This window comes from Ixodes scapularis, unplaced genomic scaffold (assembly GCF_016920785.2).
Source record: "Ixodes scapularis isolate PalLabHiFi unplaced genomic scaffold, ASM1692078v2 PGA_scaffold9__187_contigs__length_104089568, whole genome shotgun sequence".
Taxonomy (NCBI): domain Eukaryota; kingdom Metazoa; phylum Arthropoda; class Arachnida; order Ixodida; family Ixodidae; genus Ixodes; species Ixodes scapularis.
The window spans coordinates 47,306,583-47,325,211 of record NW_024609884.1 but is presented as its reverse complement, the minus strand read 5'-3'; the positions used below and the strand labels follow the sequence as shown (position 1 = coordinate 47,325,211).

General features: G+C 46.9%; 1 protein-coding gene across 1 annotated transcript; it reads left to right on the top strand.

Annotated features, from left to right (window-relative positions):
- Positions 1 to 11,367: 11,367 nt before the first annotated feature.
- On the top strand, positions 11,368 to 18,623 carry LOC8038310. The gene is made up of 3 exons (XM_029985118.4): positions 11,368 to 11,438; positions 13,774 to 14,231; positions 17,382 to 18,623. Exons 1-3 carry the CDS (start codon positions 11,384 to 11,386, stop codon positions 17,592 to 17,594), a joined length of 726 nt encoding a protein of 241 aa, XP_029840978.2. The 5' UTR covers positions 11,368 to 11,383; the 3' UTR covers positions 17,595 to 18,623.
- Positions 18,624 to 18,629: the final 6 nt, after the last annotated feature.

Here is an 18,629-nt window from a genome sequence, read left to right as displayed (position 1 = left end):
GGGGGGAGGGGCTCTTTTGCTACCACTCCGGCCTGCATGAACAATGCAGCATCCACCCTGCCCAGCTCAGCACAAAAGCACACCTGGGTCAAGTTCGGATCCTCTGACGACTGCTTTCGGGGGAGATCCGGCACTTAACGTCACTTCACAAATTTTTGGTATTTTTTTCATTACACTATGCCCCGCGCTCTATTAAAAAGATGACACGAACATGCCAAGGCCCGTGGGCATGTGCAGAGGCCTTTTGTTGGGTAAACGCTGAGGTGTGGAGGTGACAAACGGGACAGAGCGTTTCGCCAATAGTGACATCGCTGAATATCACATCCTGCGGCGCACCTGAGACGCATCGTTTAACTACAAACCATATTCCGTATGCTCCCCGCTATAAACGAACTTGGGACACGGATATGAGTGAATGGATAACATGGAAAATCGACATAATGACCACGGCAATGGTCGCACCTTCTTCAAGTAGGTTGCGTTCAGAGAAGAGCTCAACGTTGGGGGACACTTTGTTGGCATTTTGAGAGGTCCCCCAGCTCCTGTTCGTTTCCTGTACTGTTCTCTGGTTATCAATGTTCGATTACAGACAGTGTTCGCGAAAGCAATAAATGCCGGACTAACAAAAAAAAAAAAAAAAAAAAAAACTCGACGTTTTTTTAGCGGGGTCAAATGTAAAAAAACAAAATAAAAATGTTTACTTTTTTGTGTATGTCCACTTCTCATTTTCTTCTATCTGTTATTTCTTGATACTTAAGTCTGCATTGTTCTCGTAGGTCGTTTCCCGGTCTGCTTGCGCCTCAGGGTGGCATCTTTACTTCCGTAAATCCACAACTTTGGATTGAGGATTTTTTGGGGGAAAACTTTATAGAAACAAAAGGCGCGTTTGTGAAGACGGGGGGAGAACCTTCATTGTACGAACTTAGGGCTGAAATATGAGTCATAGTCGGCAAAAAAGCGATATTTTCACGAGCTCAGTTAAAGTCACCGTAGCTAATCGGAGCTAGCAACAGGATTCGGTTGCTCGAAAGAATGTTCACGTTTGCCCGTGCCACACTCACCTCACTTCATACCGAAAAACTCGAAAAAAGGCGGAATGTCAAAAATGTATTTAAGATAATAAGTACAAGATACGCAGAATAGTAATTAAAATAGAGTATTAAATACCTTCCATCAAAAGGTATTTGTAAAATACCAAGATACTCCAAAAAGTATTTAAGACACGGTATCTTGAGTAGAGTACTTGAGATAGGCACAAGTCTGAGTAATATCACTGCTTCCGAGAATGTAAAAAAACAAATACTTACACAATAAATAAATAACGAAGCTCGCGCTTAATGGCTGTACGTGTGCGTATTATATGAATTCAATTATTTATTGGTTGCTTGGCCAGTGCCTTAGCAGCGTTAATCAATACAAAACAATGACGTATTAGCGTTTATAAAAATAGATAATTCAACTCGAGATCGAATGCTCGGCCTCGACTAGGCCTTTGTGGGTACGTACCCTTCTGTCTCTTTCGAGGGCACCGGGAGTTGTTTTTTTCAATTTAAGATGAGTCATCACACATGCCCCCCACCAACCGCCACAGTTGACATGCACAGGGGTCTTAGCAGCCGTCAAAGGTCCCATTTCAAACAGAAAGTAAAAACATGCTGGCACCTCTGGTTATTGGCAGGAGAACGTGCTCATTAACTTTCCAAGGACAGCTGCACTTCGGAACAAAAAAGTTGTCCGGAATTTTTTTAGAAAACAATCACGCGAAGGACACCCGCCGCGGGGAAAAAGCAGACGAACACACACACACACACACAAACACACACACAAAACTAAACGTTTCTTTCGATTTTATTCGATTAGAACTAAAATATTTCGTAAGTAATTAATGTGGGCAGCGCCTTCCCAGTTTCAGCAGTCACCAGGCTCAGGATGCCAAGTAACGTGGTCCAAAATTTCGTATTCTTAATAAACATTCTTTACATGACCACGAGCAAGGAACTGTCAGTGCATTACTAATGCGGTAGGGATGCTTTTGATCACGCAATTCACAAGTCCACGCTTTTAACACCGCCCTGAGGAGGGCTGGAGAGGCGATGTTATTCACGTTAAAAAGAGTCACAAGACTGACAGATCAAGGCGGTTTCATCGTCCGTTCAGATGCCATGGTCTGAGTTCGACTTGATTCTCCAAAGGGTAAAAGTCACTAGCAGAAACTTGGCGTCTACGGGGCGTAGAGGTGAACTTTCGTTTCCTTCGTGAACACGATCAATTCGACCAGGGCTCAATCACGTGAGTCATTTCGCGGGTAACGCCCTGGCTCTCGTACTTTCCACAGAAAACGTCAGATCGACCGGCATTTCCCCTCCAGAAAGAGCGAGAGACAGAGAGAGAAAGAGAGAGAACGAGAGAGAGGTCGTAGCGGCGGTGCTATCGGCCGACCTTTTGTTTGGCGTTCAACTCCAAGGATTAGCGTATCTCGTGTAAGAGGGCGGCAGTGGGGACTACTAAATAACCGGTTGCCTCCTTTCTGCTTCGGGAGAACCAAGGACACCCGTCGCCCTTCCCGCGGTGAAACTGAACCAGTTTCATTTTGATCGCCGAGCCCCGTTGGGTCAGTGTACCGGTGAAAGACCCAGGGGCACGCCGAAAACTATACCTCGGCTTTCTCGAACCCCGAGGCCCGTCGTCCTGCATGTCGCCGGGCTCCTGGGCACAGGTAGGACTCGTGGACGTCTCTCGCCCTCTCCGCCGCCTCAGGTACGTCTAAGCTGCAAGAGCCCCATCCGACGGATCTGCCTTTCATATCCGCGCGCGCATGTGCCGATTACGTTCCCGCCTGTTTTCACGAGCGTGTCGACCGATGATGTGGCCTTCTTCCGTTGGCTCGTTATTTTGCAATAATCTAAATCGGTCGATCTGTTATTTTCTTTGCTTACGACGCACGTAGAGATTCATATAACGTGAGCACGGACGACGCCGGAGGAAGCGCGGAAACGCCTCCGTACAGTAAACTAGTCGCACGAACTGGGCGAAACCACGAGCACGTGCAGCCACGTTGTCCTGGGATCTTCAGGTGTTTCGATGAAGCCGACATTAGAAACCTTGTTACCAAGTGAGCTGCGGTCATACTGCTAATACATCATACAAAAGACAGTCTGAAGAAATCGTCTGAGGAGTGTACTCTTATTCGTATGACGCTCAGATCGGCGTATGTACAAGAACTGTTTTTAGGCAGGTTAAGAGCACGTATGAAGCCTTCAAAGGTGCATATGAGGTGTGTCCGCAGATGTCATCATGTCTGCAGACCGTGACTTTTGCACGATGTGTATACGAGTGTGTGACGGCGGCTTAGGTCGATTTGACTCGCGCACGCTTACAAATATGAAGCACCTTGGAAGCGCCCTGGTCGACCGGCGGGACTCCACGTGACCATGGAGACCGTGAAGGCGTGAGGACGCGGGAAGGTATCTAGACATCCTGTTTTCGTTCCTTTTGTTACCTCGCGACATTTAGGGTTTGTAGTTCCTCGCTTTAGTTTTGCAGTAGATATCAATTTAAACTTGTAGGCCTTTTCTATACACTGCGCGACACTGTTAGCGCGGACGCGATATTGGCGCCGTTTTTGAATTTTAACTCCAAAGAGGTGTCGACGGGCACCGAATTTTCCCGCCTCAGTGAGACCCGAATGAGTACTTTTTGCCACACGGATAATTTATATTACAACCCTTTTATAAAAAAAAAAATATATATATATATATAGCTTGTTTGCGCTAACAGTGTCGCGCAGTGTACGTTTGGTTTTCGCAATCGCACGCATGGCAATAAAGTTATAGGTTCTCCGGGCGGATGTGGCTAATTTTGAGGCATTACTCTGCAAAGTGGTTGTTCGAGGGACGCCATTTGTCATTTACGCAATGTATAGGTCACCGAATTCTACTTTAGACGTGCTTAAAGCGCTGAATGAGTCTAGAATCTAGATCCATTTGTTAACTTTCGCGGTAACTTCATTTTAATGCGAAAGCATTAACTGGTCCCATGGAGCGAACTGACGTCATCAGTTTGAAGCGCGAAAACGGCACCTAGTTTCCGCGATCGCCTTCGGTTCCATTGGCTGGCGCGCGTCGAGGGGGCTCCCATTGGCCGCTGCGCTCGTCAGTTTCTACGACCGCTCACCCCATGGCGCTGCGTGTCCATCAGCGTGCCCAAGGGAGCACGCGCGCTGACCGGCGACGAAAAGTACGCAGCAGACGAAAAAGAGAGGGACGAGCGGCTTGCATGCTTTCGCATTCACGACTTCTCAACGCATTCGGAAACTATATTTCTATATCGCACTAACAAGTCAACGTTCAAACATTAGAAGCCAGGGCAACAATAAGCTAATTAAAATACCTGTATTCCTTTCGTCATGGCAAATTTAACCTCAGTGTTAATAATTATATCACGTTCTCCTCTACCGGATCGTCCAGAATCAATCGTGCCAAATCTATCCACCAGTACAGATTCACACGTTTTCAAATATTTTTTTTTTTTTTACCTCGGGCAATACCATGGAATTCGCTAAATAATGACAGCACTTTCTTCAAATGGAAATTTACTGATGCTATGAACGTCATTTTTTTTTTGTTAAATTAGACCACTTGTGTGTTCATGTTACTTTTCTGTATTTATTCAGACCGCTTTTGTGTACATGTCCTTTTTTCTGTACGTGTTAGCATGGTACGTCACTGCTGCTATGACTGTCAATGGAGAGCCGCAGAATTCCTAAATAATATTAAATGTACTTTACAATTGCGCGTATCGCAGATTGATAAAATTTAACAGTAGGATACATATTCTGACAGGTAATGTCACAAAGCGATATTTGGTGATTTCTGAGTTTCCAATGTTTTGCACATATACACGAACATGTGGGGCAACTTTTATGACATTGTAACATAAACTCCATGGGCGCAGCGACACCTGTTATGCTCTTTATATTGTTTTGTTTTGTTTGGCTGACGCCTAGTGTATTGTCATCACTAAAACTAAAGCAGGAATGACAGTAGCCCTATGGTGCCCACACTGCACACAAACCCAGCGTTCTTCCATTCATTTCGATAAGAGAACTTTTAATGCGATGTTTTTACGAAACACATCTTCGTAGAGGCGCCGTATATATCCCTTTATGGCAAATTATAATGTCGCTTGCAAAACCTATTTTTACCATTTTATGCCACGGGGATGGTACCACTTAGGAGCTGTGCATGAGTAAGTATTGCTGGTGTGTCGTTAGCGTGATGACATTATCTATTACCCGAAATAAGAGACAGCAAGCACACCCGGAGCTTACACGACAACGTTGGTCGCCCTCTCGTTTAATCTTTCACCGCCGAGACCTGCACAAAAAAAGAGCAAACAGCACGGGCCAAATGACCTACCACTTTCCAATTCCTATTGATTGTGCGATGATAGATTAATGAGTCGCATTCGGCGCCCCTTTTCAATCCGTGTTTCCATCACCAGTATTCACGATATTAGTAAACAAGTGCAGAGTCAACCCCTACTTCAAGAGGAATTTGCACGAATTCCTAGGCGTAGTCAGGATCCGTTCTTTATCGTGACGTTCATACCGCCGGCGCCTCCATTCCGCACATTCCACACATTCTTAATGCGTCTTGTCATTTATGCACGCAAGTAAACAGGTCAAACATAAGTTATTTCGGACCTTCAATTCAACGTTTATTTGTGGCTTATTCTTCCCCGCGTTTCGGATGTGGAATACATCCGAAGTTTTCCACAAAGTTTCGCGTGGATGCTTCACTGGCTCTCTGACTCAGTCACGCGCTGACACCGAGAAAAATGCCCCGGGGGGCATAAATACGAGCCAAGTGGCTTCGCCCTTCCTCGCTCTATCACGCCAGACCGACTGCCGCCATTATTCCCTTCGCAAAGCCTCAGAGAGATCCCGTCTGGAGCTCCAACGCCTGTCGGTTGGGGCGGCCCGCAGGTGCGTACACCAGTTTCCAGTCAACGTCCTCTGGAACCCTCGCTTCGCATTTTTTGTTTGTTATTTTTGCCCTGGGGTTGCATTAACGTCAGGGACTTCAGGTTGCTTCGGGCTTATTTAGCGATCATACCGCCCTTCCACAACACGAGCGAGAGGTGCCGTTGCATACACCGCTTCACCTTAGGTTTGAGCGCAGTGAAATCCTCGGGAGCCAGTCCCATTTGCTCCCTCCCTCTCCCTCCCTCCGTCCCCCTCGGCTAAATTTCAATCAATACGCAGAGCCGTGATCCTGCGCTTCTTTCGGTCTGTAGCCGGTGATAGCACAAAGACGACGACCGCCGTGACGGTGCACTTTTGGCGCTGCTTGACTGACTCCCGAAAATCGTATAGCGCTTGGACTTGGTGTGACACAGAACATGGAGATGCTGGCGATTTGATCACAAGCTGGACGATTTTGTTCCACGCTGGACTTGCAAAGAGTATCCGTCTCGCAAGATAGGCATCGAAAGCCAGGTTCGATCTACGCTCGCTTCCCACGTCTGTCACGTTACCGTTGCCATTCTTATTAAGGCGGAAAGGGAGTGTGGGCGGAAGATTACCCTCGCTTTAATTGACCGTTGGAAGGCGTTTGAATGAAAACCATAACTGACCTTCGTTCTATTTCGGCCTCGGCTATATAAGTATATACCGGTTATGTTTTAACTCGAACAGATTTATTACAAAAAAATATTCGTAAAAGGTGCACTAATGCAGTTTGTGCAGGTGAGTTAAGGCCTGTTCTCACATGCAGCGAAGCGCTACAAGCATAGCGCTGACCTCGCGCTAAGCACGTGCCGACGGGAGCGTTCACCAGCTTTGTATCGCACCGACAAAACTGTACATCATGGCAGACGATAAGTAGCTGACGGCACGTGAGAAGCGCTACATCAGCGCTCCGCTGCATGTGAGAACCGGCCTTTATACGGCCAGGGGAACATCATATAGGTGTCTAATCTTTGCGATAAGTCAGATAATTAACTAAACTTCCTTATTCAACTTTTTAATTAGTAAGAATAATTATATGGTTTCAATTAGGAACATGCTGAGCGTCATCGAAAACCACTAAATCAACTCTTTTTAGAACGACTTGAAGCTCGTGGGAAACTCGGGGGCGCACCAAAGTTACCAATCGTGCAGCAGGTGCAAAGCTAGCTGTGGAAAAACGCGGATGATTAAATTATCATAGCGTTCATCGCGGTAGTTTGTCGCGTCTACCGCGCACAAAAGCGGATACCGGCACAGCTCTGCGACTGCGACGTAAACCCGGGACACTTCGAAAGCTCGACGTCTTTCGGTGAGAACGACGTTGAACGCAGCACATGACTCGTAGAAAAAGATAGTTCATCAGCCGACCAGCCCCTGAAGTCAGTGACGTGAAAGGATGAATGGAAGCGATCGGATGGAAGAGTGAATCCAAGGTGGCCAACTGTGCTTTGGCTTTTCTCACCAAACCTTCGGCATTAAGTATTGATCTAGGTAATTTGAACTAGTCAGCGTACTTCCCGTATAGTGGCGCTGCTTTCGGAGGCCGATGCTGTCACGACCAAAGTTACTGGATCAACTCAGTTGGCAAACTCCCACGGAGAGCGTAATCCCTTCTCGTACCCCTCGGCCGGGCTAACGCTGTTCGAAGCGCCAATCTTCTCGCTCGCTGCGGCGCGTCAGCAACGGCAGTTCAAGACACGACCGCAGCGGGCAAGAAGGATGACGCTTCAAACAGCATTTCCGAATCTAGGGGATATCAGCGGAAACTGACGTGTGTCAGCGCGTGTCTTAGAAGGGATCACGCTCTCCGTGGGAGTTTTCCGACTGAGTTCATCGGGTAACGTTGGTCACGACATTCCACTGAAGCTTCGTAACCAACAACCACGTGGTTTTTGGTATTATTTAATTCAGTTTAAAATAGGTTTTCTTGCATTTTCCAATGAAATATTGATGTTTCTGAGGTTCTACTGCTACCTGCGTCACGTTGAATCAAAGAGATGAGCTCCAGAATTTGGTTTCCGTACCCCTTTACCGCGACCAAAATGTCATTTTTTTTTTTTTTTTTTTTAAATGCGATGCGTAGTAGTTTTTGCAGGAAATGTTGGGCCGCGTTTCGTGAGACGCGGGACCAATGTGAGATGCGCAAGCTTTAAAATTGCTTCGCTTGGCCGCACTCAATTTATCCAGCCGTGAAAGGATAAATTCACACAGCGATTGCTCGAATAATATAATTGAAATAAATTTAACACTTTAACAAGAGGATTAGAAGAAAGAAGAAAAAAAAGTTCAATGTAAATGAACAAAACAAACAAAACTTGGTATTTGTTGCAAATTTAAAGGGTAAACATATATGTTGGAAAGTAAGCAAACACGAAGCCTAATTGGTCACGCTACGAGACAAGAAATTGCTTCGCCTCGAAGCGCTTGCCCGCCTTCTGAGCCGGCTTCGTTGGAACGGACACGGAGCGGAGTCAGCGAACCGCAGCGCCCAGGGAAAACCAGCCAACTCGGGAAGCCTTGGCATGACGCACTCGCCTCTTTTCGCAAAAACTGTGGGGGGTTTGAGATCACGGAGAGATATTCCGAATGTTTCATTTCAAATGGATCCCGTAGAGCGGCGACAACGACGCGACACATATCGCACGTGACATCGACGAAGGCCAAGGAGCTTCTGTGTGAGCACAACTCAACGGAAGGGTACGTTGGAGGAACGTTTAAACGGCACCGGAGGCTGCCATCTTTGTATGGGTAACAGGGACTTTTAGCGAACCGTTACCGTGTTCCGGGTACCGCGCTACCGGAGCCTTTGATGCATGCTTTTAAGCGCGCTCCCCGCGGTCACGGTGTCACCCGGGCACCGTGTAAGATAATACTTTTCAGGTGAGGACGTTCCTCGCGACCGTGCCGATAAAGTTCGCTTTTCACTCTCTCTCACTATGGTTTCAAGCGGCGCCGGCAGATGACTCGTCGACCCGTGGGCACGTAAAGTCCCTTCATGTTTCAAAAGTAGCGCAAGGTTCGTCGATGCACGAGGCGCGTGCAACGTGCAGCCTTTGGGAAGATCATGGCGGCAAAGCGCAGCACTGGTAGTGCACTGTAATTGAGGGGCTTTATGGGCACGGTGTAAGACGCAGGAGGCAGGCAGCAGTGCACAAGACGGCTCGTGCCGCCTCATGCTCCACACGCGCAGAGCTCCAGCGAGGTTGTTGCGCGTGCAGAAACCCACGGTGTACCGGGGTGTCATGGCAACGAGATAATTTTTTTCGCTCTCACACAGTTTCGCCGTTTGACCGCCGGCGACACTGTCAGCCGCGGGCACGTAGAGTAACTGTATAGAGCCTATACAGTTACTCTACGGGCACGGTGGCCGCGGAATGATGGAGCCTCTCAGATGTCCGTCGAACGCTGATTCCTCGCGCCGCGCATTCAGCCCCGCCGTGTCCTCGCCTAAAGAGTGTATCTTACACCGCGCACCGGGTGCGCGCTTAAAAGCATGCTTCAAAGGCTCCCGTAGTGCGGTACGCAGAACGCGGTAACAATTTGCTAAAAATCCCTACTAAAGGCTGGACTCGGGGCAACGAACATGCGGCGAACAACCGATGAAATTCGCTCAGTGGCACGTTCGCTCTGCGCGCACTTGATGAGCACACCCAGAGCGAATGAGGCGAAATTCGTCGTTTTTTCACTCCACGGAGTCCAGCCTTTAGTCTTCACAAAAGGCAGAGGATTAATTATAATATCGAGAACATTGTAGCGCTTTTAGACACGGACGAGAGGAGACAACAGGACAACACAATGGGCTAACTTCAGCTGTTTATTATGCAGAAAAGCATGGGTATAAATACTCTGCGCTATCGCATCTCTCAACCAGTATACCTATACCCTGCCGCTGTTAGAAGATTCAGCACCAACTGGCCCAACAGCAGCATTGATCAATTACAATAGATTTGTACGCTTCAAGACTCAAAATGTCGACGCCGGGCAGGGCGGGTGCAAGTCAACATCTGCGATAAACAAGGCACGAATTAAGGCAGTAAAAGCTGGTTGGAAGAACTAAAAAAAGTTATACCCGAAAATAAACTTTTTTGTGAAGACTCGAAATCGCAGCCGACGTTTCGCTAAGAGACAAACAAGGAACGGCTTCTTTATGGCTAATTTTATCTATAAAATGTATCAACGTAAAAAAAAAAAAAAAAAAGGTCATGTCGCCATGCAGGCGGTTCCCTCCACGCTTTTCAATCCGTGCCTGAATTAATTCGTATGCCCCCCCCCCCCCCCCCCCCGCCCCATTTCATACTGTATGTAGTGCCCTTTAAACGAAAGCGCGTACTAAAAAGTAGCTCAGGATTAACCTTGCCTTCGAAACAGTTTTTTTTTTGTGTGTGTGTGTGTGAGGGGGCATAGCCTTTTACACCAAGGAAGGAAGCAATTCATTCGACAAGCATATGCAGTCGTGTGGGCAAGGAGCAATGTACTAATAAAACCACTGTGTTATAGGGCTGTAAGCTGTCGTATTATAGTTCACTCCGCATTATAGTACGTTTCATGATTTATTAGAGGCGTTCACATTGCGACGTCCTCTTCGGCCACGAGCGAAAGCCTAAAGGGCTGCAGTCCGACTCTCGGTTTTGGTTACAAGCGGCCAGTCAGGAGCGACTGTCCGATGGCGACGGGGCGAACAGAAGGTGAAAACTGCCGCTTTTGTGTCGACTTCTGGGGCTAAACGCTCGAACAAAACGTCCTGTTCACTCTCTGCTGCCCCATGGCATTTGTCCCAAGAACAAAAAGGTGCGCAGAAAGCAGCCACGTCATGGGACGTCCAGTCAGGAAATGTACGGTTCCGCGCGGTTTGATGCTCGCTTTTGTGCGCTCGCACCGCGCGTATGAAAAAAAAAAAAAGAAAAAAAAAAAAGAAATGATAAGAAGAGTGATTTTTATGGCTACAATGGACACACCGGGGGTAGAAATTCTGGCTCTGACCTTGAACGTTGGGACATCCATTTTTATCGGCGTTGAAAGCGTACCCGTGGTCATACTACATCCCAAGTTAAACCGCGCTCGCCGGGTAAAGAAAGCCGCGACGAGGTCGAAATTCCTTAGAGTTTCATTAACGGTTTACCACAGTCACCATTGTAGCTTAGATTCTACGATAATCGATAACAGGAGATTAATAGGGAAGTTACGAGGCATTACGCTGCGTCTGTTTTTGGCAGCCTTTCTGAAAAGCAGGTGGTAAGTTTGCTGCTTGGATAGCTTGTCATTCGCAACTCGTTTTAAATGGTCAGCCCGAGATGGGGCGACCGGCTGAAAGGAGCGCTTTTCACGTATTAACCCCATTTGTGCGATGTTTCAGATTGTCCCCGCCTCGTCACCATGCTTCTTCGGGTGTTCCTGCTCGCATGGCTTCTTGCGGGAATTCTCGGTCAAGGTAAACTCATTTCCCCGTCATTCGTGATCGAGTGTCTAGGAAGAGAAACCGGAAATTCAGCACGCCTACCTAGCAGTTCAGTATTCGTCTTACAGAGTGTCTACTGCACTACTTAAAAACAGGAAAGAAACCGACCGCGGACAAACCAGAAGCTGTTACCTTGAAACCCTTCGTTCGAAAATCAGGAAACGGTTCGTATGTGAATCAATAATAAGCCCGACGCTCTGCGTCGGGGCTGTTCGTAGGTCGATCTGCTAGAACGTGCGTTGGTATTTAACGCGACTTCCGCTCCTTGACAGGCAAAATGGCGAAAGGAAACAAGAAGCGAATAACTTGTTCATTCCGTAGCTTTGGCGACTTTGTGCACTCGATTCTTTCACGTACTCATTCGCAAAGGCCATGGCGGCAACATCTAAACTGATCTCAACGAAGGTGGCACTCAATCACCATTAATTTGTCACAGCGATCTTGGTTCACGAGCTTCTTGATAGAAGCGTTTCCACCGAAATATGCGCCACAAGGCTTAACACGGTCTCATGGGGGCCCCGTGTCTTCAAACAAACGGGCGTATTTAAAGTGCGAGTTTTCGAGTGCGCCTAATTAGGAATCGGGCGGTAACAAGCCTCATTCTTTGTGACAAAAAAAAAATAATTTGCGGAAACCGAAAAGCGGGTTGGATTAGAATGTACGGTTATGGTTATTTTTAGCATGATTCAGCTGCTGCACAAATGGGCGTTGCTGAAGCGATATGTTAAAAGTGAACGATTTTTCATTTTGTAGACGTACAGATATGTATATGGTCATTTTTGCTCTTTATTCATTTTTACTTTGAAAACCCTTTTCCTTAAAAAAGAATACGCTGGCGGATTGGCGGTTTGATCGGCGCTGCGGCGAATGGATTTTGAAGCCGGGTGGTCAAATCGACTCGTCGATGGCAAAACATTTGGATATGGGTCCCGAAGCGATCCAGATCTTGGGCGAGCGGATCTCGCCCGGCACCAGAATCCGCTCGTCGCCGGCGCGGATCCCGGAAACGCACCGTAAGAGCTGAATTTCTCTGCGCCACTAAGGAAGGCCACCGTAAAGCACAAATTGGGTTGCTGCATAGAATACGAATCCCAGCCGAATACTGACGCAGCAGCAGTCGTGTCCAATGCGCGCCTACGGTGGCCTCTTTTAGTGACGCAGGAAAATTCAGGCTTTCTTCCTTCGGAGGTGTCCGGCAGCCTGTACTCACCGGCGGTCATCGTTGAGTCGGTTGCCGCAGGGAGCGAGAGTATACGATGAGGTTCCAACGCTTCCGCAACGTGCATACCACACCACTAACTAGGTTGTGGTTCTTACAAGGTACATCAGCGGTCGTCCTGAGCGTGCGCTGTGGACACTGAGACAAGGCTTCCACAACACTTCCGCACCGTGCATACCACACCACCTAGGTTGCAGTTCTTAAGTTAAAAGGTGCGGCAGCGCTCGTCCTGAGAGTGCGCTGTGAACACTGCGCTCAAATATATGGCGCCCACTGAATACCACCTCCTATCTCATTTTCACCCACGTGCGAGCGAAGTGGAGACTACGAGCTCGAGGCTGTCGTATTGGAAAGAGCTGTGGCTGGAAAGGAGTATATGATATTTTTCTTTCTAACTTTTTATTTTTAATGTTTCTAAAGCGTGTGAAATAACGTTTTTGAGAAATCTATTTTTAAAGACTACATAATAAGAATTAGAAACGGCTGGTTTATAATATACGTCATAGTGACTTCACATCAAGGAGTTTTGGGACATAATTGACATTCAATAGTACGGGCGATAACATGCACGTGACGAAATCCAAAATTTAAATTTCTTGCTATTTTTTAATTATTGTTTAGTGATAAACAGACCTGTCAAGGCACTTACAAAGTAACTCCGAAGAAAGTTAGCAGAAAGCGATGCGTAGATCACGATTACATTAATGCAAAACCACTGCAAGGGGAATCTCTCCAAATCGTAAAGGATGTGCAGCATGCAGCTAGGCCCTTATACTCGGCGTCAATTATTTTATGCTGCAGAGAGTTTTAGGATGGGCGCCCCAACGCTTGGGGTCCCCCAAGCAGCTTGGGGGACCCAAGCCGTTTGGGCCCTATATTCTAAAACTCTCTAGTGCCGAGGCTAGAGTGGCTTCCACAGTGCTGCAGCCCCACGCTGCTGTGAGAGCACGTGGCTTCCTCTTGCGTCTCATTCGCATGCGCTCGCGCAACCTTTTACAGAGTTGGAGCACTGCGAAAGCTACGCTAGCCTTTACAACGTAGCACAAAATAGTTGACTCGGAGTAAAGATGCTCAAGGTTCTCGTTTCAGAGACATCAACGGGGACAGTGAAACCCACAAGCGTGCAAACAACGTCGAGCCCGGCAGAGCAGACGACCAGCGGAGAGACCAACGAGGAAATCGAAGATGCCAACGACTTCGTGGATCAGATCCTCGAAGAAGTGCAGACAAGCGAAGCTATCCAAGCCAAAATCAAACCGGCTGTCCTGGGTGACTTGCACTACAACGGCTTCAAGCTGTCCAACGCAGTGCTGCACGGCGTCAACTCCGTTTACCGCAGCGACAACTGCACTTTCCACTTCTCCGACACTTCGTTCGACGTTCTGGTGCACTTGGGAGCCAAGGACTTGCACCTCGAGTCCGGCTGGTCGAGAACCTGGCTCTACATTCCATTCGGGGGCCACGTCGGCGCCAAGCTACGGGATGTGAGCATCTTCATGGACATAAACGTCGGCAAGGATGGAGCGCCTACCCTGCGTCGGCTCAAGGTGGGTCAACACTGCAGATTTTGAGCTTAGCACATCTGCAAAGTAACTCCAAAAGACAGAATCAAGGGCGGAAAAAGTATTAATGCCCCCCCCCCCTTTTTTTTTCCGCCATCTACCCTAAAAAAAGATAGAAGAAAATGAAAACTAAAGATTCGCCTTAAACAATTCTTGCGTTCTTCACTCAAGTCTTCAAGCCAGGTTATTAAATGAACCAAGAGGACAAGAGGTATATGCGAGTATATAAGAATGAAACAATCGAAAGGAAAATGAAAATGACCCGTCATATATAACAATGGCCTTCTCTCCGCCATCCTTTTTTCGGGCGGCGGAGAAAAGCTCACCGGAGAAAAGCTCACCGGAGAAAAGCTCACCGGAGATAAGCTCACAGGAGAAAAGATCACCGGAGAAAAGCTCACCGCAAAACCGGCAGATGCGGAGAAAAGCTCACCGGCCTTTGAGCGGATGCGGAGAAGAGCTCACCGATATTTATTTTTTTTTAGCTTAGCTTGATTCTGCGCCAAACGTGGCAATTTAACACAATTCGTATTCGTCAGTTCAATAAAAATGTCCTTTTCGTTTGTAATATTCTTGAAGTTCATTGAGCATATTTACCGATTCCTCAGAAATTAGTAATCACCCATTCTATAAATAATGAAGCTGCAAGCATAAAATCAAAACATCGTACACCGATAAAATGGCAACAAATTATTGACAGCTGACAGCGCGCCGTCGCTAGCTCTGTCAAATAAAGAGGTTTGTTCCTTGCGAGCTATAATGAAAAGCGGTGTGTGAACCGGTTCAGCTCCAAATATTGTGTAGTGCCTAATAGATAAGAAGGTGTTTGTTGATGTAATCAGTGTCGGCTACGCTGTTTTGTTTCTGTTAATTTCACTAACAAAACTTTAGTTGCGAGAACAGCTTCGCTTGTCGTGTTTGCTTTCTTCACACCGTCGTCGTCGTTTGAGCGGTTTTCATCATGTATAACGTTTACCAATTCGCCCTATTCGCTGCATAACAGAAGACTACTTCTTCTATAGGTTAAGAGTAACAACGGTGCCATTGCGCAGCTCCGAAGGTCATGGGTGGCTCACCGTAGAAGGGCACTCAGTATCACACAAAGGGAACGTGTGAAAACACCAGCACGAACGGCTAGAAAGAGTGCATGTCCGTGGAAGAAAGAAGCCTCGATATCCTATTGACTGTTTTATCTTGTTTTCAAAGGTTAACAAAAGCTTCAAAGAGAATTTCAGGCACCGCGTTGTTGCGCGTGCACTTTTGAATTTTCGGCAGTTACAGCTTTGATTTTTTAGGTTTTAGGCAAACATCATTAAATTTTTTAACTTTTTCCTGTTCTTCAAGTTCATAAAATTCTCAGTTAGGCTTTCGTTGCCTCGAGAGTAAGCCACAGAAAACACTCGCCCGCAATTATTAATTTGGGAGCAATATACAAAAAGGACATTTTTTTTACAAAGCTGACGAATTTTAATGACAGCCTCCATATAAAAAGAAGAAAAAATATAAGTGAGCTTTTCTCCGCATACGCTCAATGGCCGGTGAGCTTTTCTCCGCATCCGCCGCTTTTGCGGTGAGTTTTTCTCCGGTGAGCTTATCTCCGGTGAGCTTTTCTCCGGTGAGTTTTTCTCCGGTGAGCTTTTCTCCGGGATTCCCTTTTTCCACGCTGTTAATTTTGTAAACTTTCAAAATCGTTTACACTGCTTCTGACCGCTGCCATCTGCTCTGTTTGTGCATTTAGCGCGTGCTTTGCTCGCGTTTCGAAGTGTAAAGCTCGGACCTGCCGAGCTGTAAGGTTATTTTCATACTGAGCCGAGAGGTATAGACAGCGGAATCGCAAAGAGTCGGTTCCAATCATCTACAGAAGAAACAACCCAGCACGCGGTAAAGACGTGCCCTGCGACAGAAACTTGCCACTTCGGAAGGCGATGATGAAATGCTTGCGGCCAAAAACGCATTTAAGGAACAATACAGTGTAAACCTTTAAAAAATAGGGGAGCTTCTAGTCGGTGCCCTTTCAGCATTCGTGCGAAGGGCGCGTGCTTTGTTTTTAAGGTGGTAAGTTGGACTAGTTGTTCATTGTTCCTTTTGTCCTGTCCCTTTGATCGCCGTTTTTCGTCCCGTTTGTTCGTTTTCCAAAGCGACAGACAGGTGAGAGTTGTTAGGCTTTGGATATTGCGCAGTGAGCTGTGAATTTGCCATCACAGGTGGCGACGAGATGTTTTGTGGCGCCCTCCTATGGTTCCAAACAGTGACGTCACGACCATTGCTTGTTTCAATGGTTTTGATACTATCATTTGTTGTGATAGACAAGTTCGACGTTGTGTATGTAAAGAGTATAGACAGCTGACAGCACGGTGGGAGCTACGCGCTCGCCGGACCATTCAACCGCCTCCCTTTTGTCACCCGACCCCCCTCTCTGACAGTGATCACGTGGCGAAAGATGGACGTATCACATGGTCGAACGAGCACGCAGCTTCCACTGCACTGTCGGCTTAGGGGTGCAGTATACAACCAAAGCGTCCTCAACAACACCGCCGAAGTTGACGATACCCTTAATTCCGCCCATGTAGCAGAATGAATCTTACAAGAAGTCATACTGAGTTCTTGGCCAATCACGAAAGGCCGACCGGAGCGACGATTTTGGTCGCGGTCGTCACTAATGGGCACTCGTGATGTTTGCAAACATGCGGTACGAGTGCCGACATTGAGCGCGCGCGCTTCGACGTTTCACAAATCTGGCAATGCGTGTGCGCAGCAGCCACGGCCGCTTGAATGAAGATGGATCGGCCGTCCATAAATGATCCAAGATTTACAAAGGTCACATGCAAAAACCGTAGCTCGGCGGTGAGACCACGCGTCCCTTTGACAAGCGACCGTTAAGCACGCGCAAGACGATAACACACACCCGACACCTCCGACAAGCTACTTCTTATTGCCACGAACGAAACGGTGCATTCCAACTGCACGTGCGTTTCCAGAGGTCAGGCAAATACTATATATATATATTTTTTAAACGCTGCGTGTATATGCGTGCACAGCGCTGCATAAACTTTCCTTTGTCGGATTCTTGATGTTTTATTTTTTGCCCGGAGTGTGTCTTTACAAGGGCAACCTGTATTCTTTCTTAATGCGCAGGTGATCCGCCTGAGCGACATACACGTCACCAAGGCCACTGGGGCGTCGGTCCTCTTCAACTGGGCGCTGCGCAGCATTCTCAATTGGGTCGTGAACGCAAACAAAGGCAAAATCATCCAGCTGGTTGAAACCGACGGAGCGATGGCCATCAACGAAGCCATGAAAGACCTCGGCAGCAAACTCAACTCGCTGAACGAGTTTCGGAGACGCTGAAGCCCTCGGTAGCCAGCTTTGGGACTACATCGAGCATCGCAACCCCTTAGTGGCGTTAGTTATGCAAGACGGACAAAGTAATTAACGGGAAAAATCTATACCCGGTGCATACCCCTTCGGTATAGGAACTTTGGAACTTTAAAGAGGCTTTCTTGCCGTACGCCAATATTTAGAATATAGTCTGTGATAAGCCGTCTGAAAAGTTTGTCGGAAGGTTCAATTATGCGCGCGATTGGGATCCTGTATATACTTACTTGCCATATAACGTTTTGTCTTCAAGCGAAGAGCGTCAGTCCTTGCCAACAACAATATGGTATGAAATACAATTGTATTTCATACCATGATGAAATACAATTTATGATATACGGTGTGACTTGTGAAGCGATCCAGGTTTTATGGCATTACCATGTCAGAAACAGATGAAAAATAATTAAACGTTTAGTTCCTGCCATGCTGGCCCGGTGAAATCAGTGCTATATTAATATTAGTGTTGGACAAGAAAGTCAATAAAATATTTAAGATAAATTACTAAATACCTACATCAAAATGTGTTTAGAGTACTACTTAAGTTACTTTCCTTCCAAACTATCTTGAGCAGAATACAAATATTTAGTAAAGTAATTTAATTACTTTTGAAGATTCTTCTTCATCGTGTAATATCGACTTCAGCGACACCAGAATGGTACATTTGCAAGCAACAAAAGCAAATATAAAAAATCGCAGTCATAATACAAGAAGTACAGTATCACACTGGTGAATGTTACAACAAGCAGAAAGAGGTCGCTCTACGTATGGTTACATCGCAGAAAATCACATCTTGAAGTGGTTTTATTAAGCGCACCTTGGATGTATCGTTTTACTAAGGGCACAAAAAAACGCAAGTAGAGTAGACTACCCTAATGATGCATTCGGAGGTAACTGTAACTTCAAAAAGAAGGGCACAAGGGACACAAAGAAGCCCTTCTGTCTTGTGGTTGTCGATTTCTTCCTTTTTCACCCCCATACTAAAGGCCTACAACTTTGAGAGAACTCCTT